Genomic DNA, 10,038 nt, shown 5'->3' with positions numbered 1-10,038 from the left:
GCGATGACCCACTGTTGATGGCTCTCAGACGACAGAGGGCACAGTATGAGGAGCAGCTCAGGTCTGATATCGTCTTCTGTAGGGATGGGAATCAATTTGGAAGGATGTCAAGGCTGCGAGGAATATATGTTGCTAGTATTCTTAAATATAGCCAATTGTTGACAAGTTATCAAAGAAAACATGACAAAACAATTTTTCTCACCAATTAGGGAATTGTTTTTGTATCCTAACTTGTATGTCAAGCACATTGTATTCAGCCATGATGTACGAGGGGTGATCCAAAAGTTCTCGGCCTCTCCCAAAAAACGTGATGGCAGAAAAAATTTTCTTACACTATTTTTTAGCATAGTCTCCTCTAACTTCAATGTACTTGGTCTAGTGATGTTCCAGCTTTCCTTTCCCTTGTGGAAGAATGATTCGTCTGAAGCCCTTAAAAATGCCTAAACCACATCAATGACGCCATCATCACCATGGAAACGTTGACCACGTAAGTGGAACTTCAGTTTAGGAAATAGGTAGAAGTCTGACGGTGCTAGGTCAGGTGAATAGGAAGAGTGGGGTAAGACTTCAAAGCCAAATTCGTTTGCTGCTGCCCCTGACCCCTTTGCTGCGTGGACAGGTGCATTGCCAGCACGTCAACTCGGAGCTTTTCTCCCCTTTTCTCTGTGATTGTTGCTCTCAACTGCCGCAATTCTGGTGACACAGTAACACCCCATTGATGGTTTGACCCTTTTGCAGGTAGTCAATAATGATTACCCCCACTGTCCCAGAAAACAGAAGCAAAAACCCTTTCAACGGTTAAAACTCGCTTGGGATGCTGGGAACCGTTCTTCATCAATTATTTGCTCTGCTGTTTTGATTCGGGGTGAAAGTGGTGAACCCATGTCCATCTTGGGTGACAAATCGTTTGAGTAAGTTGCCTTGATGGAATGAATTCGTTCCTTGAAATGTCCCGCCTGTTTAACGTCTGATGTTCAGAAAACATTCGAGGCACCCACCATGCAGACAGTTTGTTCATCCCCAGGATTTTCGACAAAACATTGTGAACTGAGTCATAACACAGGCCAAAGAACCTGCTACATGTTGGACAGTCTCACATCTTTCATTTACTACCATGTGATGGATGGCCTCAACTGGATTGTCCATGGTGCTGATTTGTGGCATCCTGGCATATGTTCATCTTTTGTGCCCTCCTTGACGCGCTTAGAACTAGCAACCCAGTTCTTTGTGGTTAAATAAGAAGGGGAGTCATCACCAAGTGACTTGATCATGTCTTTATGGATTTCCCTAGGAGACATAGCTTTTTATCGATACACCTGATCACAGCACACGCTTCTGGTGCGGCCATTTTTGTGATTTTCCCTCACCCACCCCATTTTCACGGGGCGTCACGTGCTAAATAATGAATGTAAAAATTTGCATTTTTGTGTGCAGTGATGTAAGACGTCATAGTATACAGTTATGCCAAAGAATATGCGTTTGACCTCTATTTTCTAGGTGAGGCCGAGAACTTTTGGATCACCCCTCGTATAATGTGTAGTATAGGCTGTATACAAACACACACAAAGCCACTTAACATGTTAACCCCCTCGACGAAGGTCGTGGGAGCGACCCTGGGGAAAGGGTAACATCCAACTCTGAGGGTACAAAAAGCCCATGGAAAATCTCACAACTGACTAAATTTTCCAACCTAAATTTGCTAGAGAACAACACCCACGCACATTCCAACTACATGTATCATGGCGTCGTACAGTTGCTTAAACACACAAACACGTTGAAATGGACACAAAAATTCAAATTTTCCTGACAATATTATCCTTCTTGGTGAAAGCACTCAAATTTTCAAAGGCTAATGTTTTGTTCAAAATAGACATGGTTGTTTCACACTCGATGGCACGTTCTCTTTGGCACTTGGGGTTATGATTCTTATGACCTAGCCTAACAAAAGAGTCCATGCATTTGCTCTCCAAGGCAAACCCGCCCAGCCTATTCACTAATGCTTACAACTCGAGGTGTAGTATAATGTGTAGTATATGCTGTATACAAACACACACAAAGCTACTTAACATGTTAACCCCCTCGACGAAGGTCGTGGGAGCGACCCTGGGGAAAGGGTAACATCCAACTCTGAGGGTACAAAAAGCCCATGGAAAATCTCACAACTGACTAAATTTTCCAACCTAAATTTGCTAGAGAACAACACCCACGCACATTCCAACTACATGTATCATGGCGTCGTACAGTTGCTTAAACACACAAACACGTTGAAATGGACACAAAAATTTAAATTTTCCTGACAATATTATCCTTCTTGGTGAAAGCACTCAAATTTTCAAAGGCTAATGTTTTGTTCAAAATAGACATGGTTGTTTCACACTCGATGGCACGTTCTCTTTGGCACTTGGGGTTATGATTCTTATGACCTAGCCTTTTTTTTAGAAAACTGTGACTAAATCTAATTCCACCACCAGACGACAGAAACATCTTACCTATCATCTGTCCGCGACCCCCTGAGATGCACAGAAAACCTAGGCTAATACGGAGAAGACTTATTGCTCCGGCCATTTCCCTCATTTACGTGCCACCTACTGTAAGCTGTAGATTGTACTTCCGCCACGTCCACTGTTTGGAATTTTCCCTGAGGGAAACGCCTTTTGAAACTTGAACAACGGGTGTCAAATGTCAGTTTGTACACTGGGAGGCGTAAAAATGGTAGCGTTCTACATGAAACATTGGCCTGTACATGAAGTCAATGTGTGGTTGTTTGTTTGCTTGTTTGTTTGTTTGTTTGTTTGTTTGTTTGTTTGTTTTGTTTGGTTGTTTTCGTGCTTGTCTCACGGTGTATGTAGAGTATACACAGCTGACTACTAGCCTCCACCAGACTTCAGAAGCACCCGACTGCGACAAATTGTACTCCTTTAGTGGACCAAATCCCCTGACATGTTATCTGTCTATTTTCCAGCCGCTAATGAATGAATGAATGAATGAATGAATGAATGAATGAATGAATGAATGAATGAATGAATGAATGAATGAATGACTTTATTTCAGGTTATCCCCATAGTACAAACATAAAACCACATAAACACTAAACATGTAGAGTACATATTACATTTAAGTGTGCAAATAGGAAACCATCACCATGTATACATTTGTAGTTGTCCTCAATTATAGTGGGGCAAGGAGGCTATAGGCAGATAACCTACTTGAGTAGGTCTATCATTCTTCTGCGCATTTGTTGACACAGGCAACTCGTTATTAGTATCCATAATAGCTGCACCCAATGGGCTTGAGGATTCCATTTGCGACTGGTCGTTGCCTTCACTTTCAATAAGCGTGTTTTGTTGTGCAACCTTAAACCCAACTGCTGTGTGGCTATTACTCTGATAGCCACTTTCATAACTGATGTACTTTGTCTCCACTGGTTCAGAACTAGAGTCTTCCTTTGAAGAAGTGAGTGAGTCAACATCATCGTAGACGTCTGTAGTAGCATGGAGTTGCATCATTGTTGGGGCCAGTTCTGGGATGTCGTTCGAGTTTTCAGCAGGTTCTGTTGCCCCATTCTGACACTGTGGGGAGGTGGAGCAAGATTTTTCACAATCCTTTGTCATGGAATCTACAGCAGCGTTCAGCTCCTCGTAAAGCTCCTGAAACTCTGGGCGATGGTCTTCCTCCCATTGCCAGCACCGCAGCATCATGTCATACCTATTGGTCATAAATGAGACATAAATATATTAGTTGTTTAGTTAGTTGTACCAGTGATTGGAAATGTTCTATTTTGAATGGAGTTGTTTTAAACATCATTTTGCATGAAAAATAGCAGCTAGCCATCATTAAATACACCTGCCTACTGGTAAGGGATACAATATTCAACATATATGTGCAATAAAGGTCTTCATCCATTCAATATTTATTTACAGCACAAAACTTGTTTCTATACACGAGTTTTATAGCTTACCATTTGTCTTTTGTATCTGCATTCTCTGTTCTTAGTTTCTTTTTCACAACTCATTATTGTCACTTTGCTATTTTGTTGACCTTATTCTTATTGGAATGAATTAACACAATGTACTACTAGTCTCACGTACAGGTCTTGATTGAGGCCAGGAGGGCGAGGTTCCCGGTACCCAGAGCGGAGTTCCTCCATGAGCACAGTGCGTTCTACACCTGGATAGGGCACGTTCCCTAGCGTAGCGATCTCGTACAGCACCACACCGAAGGACCAACTGGGCGTGAAAATTAAATTTGAAATATGCAATGTTGATGAAGATTAGACATCCAGGTAATGAGATACACAAGGAAATTGTTACTATAGAAACGACGAAAACAAAGCAATAGCTGTACTTACACGTCACTTTTGCTGGTGTACCGGCCCTCTCGCAGCAGCCTTTCCGGCGCCATCCACCTCAGGGGGATTCTCTGCTCCGCATCCTGCCGCTGGTAGCCTCGCTCGTAGATGTCTGTAGTGAGGCCGAAATCTGCGATCTTCACCAAAAGGTCCTCTCCTACTAGAACATTCCGGGCGGCCAGGTCACCGTGCACGTAACCAGCCTGGGAAATGTAGGCCTGTTTCGAGAGAAAAAGTCAGAAAACATCACAATTCAAAAAGTGAAGAGTCCATGCTATGTTGTTATGTATAAAAATTGAAATGTTGCACATAGGTCTGGAAATGCATTTTATCACCCCCATTCTGTTTACAAGGCTGTGAGATTGTGTGGGTTCTTCTTACCATTCCGTTAGCTATCTGCTGCGCTACCTGGTAGACATTCTTCTCCTTGAAGTCATACATACTGTCACGGAGTCCCCCATCCGACTGGGTTGCGAATTTACATGGAAAGAGTCACCGTAATTTAATCAAAGTTATAACATTGGTTGACATTTGGAACATTCCAGCCCACAGTCAAATAGACAAATACTAGATAAATGAAACACATAAATGGGTAAAATGGGCAAACAACTATTCTAGATCTATCTAGACATAAATATAGAGATAGAAACTTGGCATAAAGTTTTTTTCTTTGTTCAGTTGCACATTTGTATGGCATTATATAATTTCTTAAGTCATTTCCTACCTGAATGTTCCGAGCTGCCATATCAGCGGGCACGTATCCAGCTTGGGAAACGTAGGTGGTCTGTTCGAGAGAAAAGTAAAGAAAACGTATACAATTCAGAAATGCAAAATGTGTGTTATTTACCAGTTATTCACATTGCATCCAACAGCTTCTGGGAGATTACAATGACCGACTCTATCTGGGTTTAACAGATATCTGGCCATGCTAGCAACCAACAAGGGGAAGTGGAGGAAACTTGTAGTAACCTGATGATGATGATATATAGTATTATACAAAGTGATTTTTTCGGTTGCACTATTTTGCCCGCCCGGTAGTTTCATGTGGTTAAGTTTTATGAATTGACGTGTCATGTGATTTTGTGATCAAAATATGTACACCCTTTGATTGTAAGTTTCCAGGAATAATAGGTTAGAGTTTCATGTCTAATCTAATGGATTTCCAGTATAAAATATATCAAACCTTTCTGCACTTCAGTAGGAAGTTCTTGAGGTCTCCATACGGCATGTACTCCGTCACCAGGTAGGGAGGGTGGGACAGCGTGCAGCACCCCACCAAACCGAGCAGGTTGATGTGCTGCCTTAGGTTGATGGTGGTGTCGACCTCTCGTATAAAATTCTTTATCTCCTCTACTCCTGCATCCTCTGCAAGTTTCAGGAAAAAAAATCAATACATTGTTGACATTTAGAGGTCCAGGTTAACATTCGTCTCAAAGAACAATTCAAACTCTAGCCTGAGTGCCATCTCGTAAAATACTAACAGGGCTCCTTACACCCGATACCCCATAACGGATTGCTCCCAGGCTTTTCAAGGTCTACTACTAAATGACATGCAGAGACTATTTCTGGGCGTTTCAGCCATTGTGTTGCTTTCAGCCTTTATAAAGCTGGTAAAATACAAATGTATGTCAGCCATTGCAAGTTCCTAAAGTGGGTAAAGATCAACACACAGCATCACTGCAAAAATGGACCTACCATGAACAGTTTTCACCACCACTGTTTGTTCAGTAAGAAGACCATCAACAACTTTCTTTAAAGACGCAAGGAACACGACGCCGAAGGCCCCTCTGCCAATCTGTTCTTTCAGTTGTAGATCAGTCGGGTTTACCTCGTACTCTAGGAACTGTGGCCGAGCCGGCACAGGGGGAGGGAGTGGGAGCGGTGGTCTGTGCACTTCTGTTAACTCTGGAAACAAAAGCAGAGAAACAATATACTAGTATATGTCAGGGTAGAGATCCCGATCGGAGTCTCTGCTGGTACAATCTATTGACCTGCAATCCGTGTTGAATATCATTTCCGTACAGCAGTAAAAGATATTTTGGCTTTATTGCATGCACAAGCTACTTCTAATACTATTGGTAGCTACTAGTAATATGATTGTCAGCATACCCTAAAACGTCAAACATTCAATGTTAAGTTGCAGCGATAGATCTAATCTCTCTGCCTACAGAATTGCCGATGACTATGCCTTTACTTATTTTTTATAAATAGACAATTTTACACATATGGGTACAATAGAAAGACAAAACTACCTAGAAGATTGGAATGAAAGTCACGCTCTTCAGGGTGCTTGTCGCTTTGTCTCTTTCTGACCCACCGGTATCCCAGAACTGCCGCTACTACTGCCAGTACAAGTAGTACCACGGATGGCACCACTGCAGCCGTCACCACGTGTGGGTTGGGCCGTCTGCCACCACGGGTGGAGTGGACCGTCCGTGGGGTGGACCGTCCGCCGGCTGCAGTCGTTTCAGCTGCATCAGTGGAAACACAGAAATGTGTTAAGAAGAGGCACCTGTTGCTACTACTGTTGCGTAAGACTACCTCCTGACAACCTTTTTCATAGAAAGGTTTGACTTCTTAGGCTACTTTATATAATAGACATTAGCACTGAACTTACTCATTGCCACGTGTGGGGTGGACCGACCGCCAGCTGCAAGGGTTTCAGCTGCATCAGTGGAAATACACAAATGTGTTAATCTATGCGTTAGGAAAAGGTACCAGTTGCTACTACTGTAAGACTATTAGGGATGTTTAATTTCTTAACCTACTTATACATTAGCCATTAGAATCGGACTTACGGTGGAAATTTCGCTTTCAGTATTTGTTGTTCATTAGAAAAGACAAGCCTACTGCCTTCCCTATAGCATGCAGCATGCAAGAACATGGACTTACCTGTAAGGAGTGTATTCAAGTCCAAATTTCCGAGATTGTTGGCCTTTATAAATGCCTGTTCCACTAGAAGAAAAGAAAAAGACAGGACTGGTACAACAACCATCATTAAAAGGATATTTCATTGGTAGCTTGTAAACTTGTGTCCATAAACATGGACATTACATTAAATTAGCAAAAGATCGAAGGCAGTAGGAATAGTAAATTGTCAATAGCCACCTCCAGTTAAATTCGTTTGGTTTCCTTTAACTTTAATGCACATCAGTGCCAATGCACAGAGACAACAAACAAGGTCTACCAAGCATGCTTGTCAATTGATTGATCCTACCTGTTAGGATTGTAACGCCTGACGAGTTTCCCAGGTCATTACTAGCGACGACCCTGTATGTGCCACTGTCATTTAGTGTAGCGTGCGGTAATGTAAATGTTCCAGTAGTCATGTTCATGACAGAATCACTCGGAAGTGAGCCGTTGACTTTTGTCCACAGGTATGTAGGAGGTGGCACACTGTTGGCGTGGGCCAGAATCGTCACCTGGTCTCCTTCTGTTGCACTAAGGCTTGAAGTGACTTCCATATTCGTCGGTGGGTCTGTGTGGTACATTTGCATAATACGCAACTGTAGTCAAGAATATCAAAAACATTTTATGAACGCAAAGAGAAGAATTGGGGTAAATGTAAGCTGTCTAAGTTACATATATTCTCCAAGCAGAGGTTTGTAAACTTTGGCTTATTTTTTAACGTTTTTGAGGCGTTTTCATCGGGATCTCCTGTTTGTAGTGGTGTCCTTGTGGCGTATTGGACACTACATGGCCAATTTGATACTGTCTTGCCAATTTCATACTGTCTTGCCAATTTGATACTTGCAGCAACCAAAAGATAAGCTTAGAGATTATTGATCAGTAGATCCAGTACATTTAACTAAGCAATGATCAGTAAATCAAGTAGATATATTTCTCTGAATGAAACAGTTGTCATCAACCTACAGTAAACCACGAGGTGCCTGTCCTTCCACAGCGGATCTGAAGCATCACTGAAGGCGGCAAACAACTGGTACGTGCCGACATCTGCTGGGCTTACTGCTTTCAGTAGTAGGTCTGCGTCACCAAATACCTCCACTCGCCCCTAGCATACATAGATACACAATATGTATACAGTTGTTATGATCATAATCGAAATTTTACTGCAAATACATGCCCGAGGGCTAATTGCAGTTACAAACAACATGTATGAAGAAAGAAACCATAATATTGAAAGAAATCATACTCATAATAATATTATCATAATATTGCATCTATATGATTCTGTGGTCTGTGATGTGGACATACACTCCACATCTGGTCAATGATATATTCTGTACATATTTATGTACATATTTGTGTGTATGAATGTGTTATAATTCTATATCAGATTCTATACATTTATCTACTAGTATCTCTCTATATGTGTGTTTACTTAATAAATGTATCTATGTATATGTGTGTGTGTGTTGTGTGTGTGTGTGTGTGTGTGTGTGTGTGGAGAGAGAGAGAGAGAGAGAGAGAAAGATGCAAATATATGTATATCATATAATATGATGTTATAGATTTTTTAGAGATAGACATTTAGATATATTGTGGTAATGATCACAGGTTCAACAGTCCCACCTTGTATCTGGACTGGACAGAAGCATTCCTAGCTGGGTAACGACTGGCCACCAGCACCTGATCACCACCAGTCTGTTTGAACCACCAGGCCTCAAAGATCACTTGTTTACTGGGCCTGAACCCGTAGCACCAGTGAAGCTCTGCGCTCGTTCCGTCTATAGTTTCGGTTACACCGTCGTCTTGAAGCACAATGCCACTCTCAGCTGTGTTCAAACAAGTAAACAATAATCGCCTTTCAGAACGTTTCATAATTTTGATAAGTACAATGTAGTTCTTGAAGCAAAGAACGAATAATGTACAGAGTACAGAAATACACAGACACAGCACAAATACACGTAGGACTTTCCCACACTGTTGTACCTTGTACCACTCCCATCCCTCCTTTGCCCTGTACTATCCTTTCCTTGGTGCTGAAATACCTTCACCACCATGTACTAAAAATCACGCTCCTGGCGGCCGGCCCGACAGTCTGGGGTCAGTAACTTCGGGCAGCGAGAGCTTGCGTAAACATAGGCTATAATGAATATTTAGTCACAGAACCATCAAAAAGTACCTGTAGTCACTATGGGTGCCGTTGTACTGTTTTCCGGCAGTCCCCATGTTGGTATTGCAGTAACATTTGCTCCTTGCGTCGCAGGCACTGCAAAGAAAATTTGCTGTCTATTTAAAAATATACTGTGCGGATGTGTGCAAAGACATAACTAAAATACCCCGATACACCATCAGGTAATAAACCACCTTGGTAAGAGTAATGTTCAAAGTATTCATACGTCTTTTTTATTGTGGGTACCCGTCAGAATTGCTTCGGGTTTGATAAAAGAAATGTCACCTTCACAAGTATCTCCTTCCCAGCCAGGTTCACAAATACATTCGTAGCCTGTTATCATGTCCCGGCTTAGACAATGTCCATTATTGGTCAGACACTCCGAAGGACACTCTGCAATTAATTGTTAGTGTGTCAGTCTTCAGCCATTCTATAAGCAAAGACTTTGAGCTAAAGCTAAGAATATACGCGGAACAAAATTAATACTGTGGTTTATTGAAAGGCTGAGGTAGATTAAGATTTTTGCAACTAGAGTAATCTAGCCAATAGTTTCGCCGTCACATTTAGCAATCAGAAATTACATGACATTCAACGGGGTTGAATACCTACATGT

At 41.9% G+C, this 10,038-nt stretch overlaps 1 protein-coding gene across 1 annotated transcript; it reads right to left on the bottom strand.

Moving 5' to 3' along the window:
- Nucleotides 1–1,580: 1,580 nt before the first annotated feature.
- LOC109474130 (ephrin type-B receptor 3-like) lies at nt 1,581–9,768 on the bottom strand. Its single transcript, XM_019774338.1, has 15 exons — nt 9,711–9,768; nt 9,435–9,521; nt 8,882–9,084; nt 8,222–8,360; nt 7,566–7,826; nt 7,241–7,303; nt 6,625–6,819; nt 6,044–6,253; nt 5,532–5,713; nt 4,730–4,813; nt 4,349–4,566; nt 4,089–4,226; nt 3,412–3,705; nt 2,076–2,103; nt 1,581–1,613 (listed from the first exon to the last, which is right to left on the bottom strand). Exons 1-15 carry the CDS (start codon nt 9,766–9,768, stop codon nt 1,581–1,583), a joined length of 2,193 nt encoding a protein of 730 aa, XP_019629897.1.
- Nucleotides 9,769–10,038: the final 270 nt, after the last annotated feature.

The sequence above is a fragment of the Branchiostoma belcheri genome, unplaced genomic scaffold, assembly GCF_001625305.1.
Source record: "Branchiostoma belcheri isolate BF01 breed outbred unplaced genomic scaffold, Haploidv18h27 scaffold30, whole genome shotgun sequence".
Classification (NCBI taxonomy): domain Eukaryota; kingdom Metazoa; phylum Chordata; class Leptocardii; order Amphioxiformes; family Branchiostomatidae; genus Branchiostoma; species Branchiostoma belcheri.
Note: the sequence above shows the minus strand (reverse complement) of the source record. Positions and strands in the feature narration are given on the sequence as shown.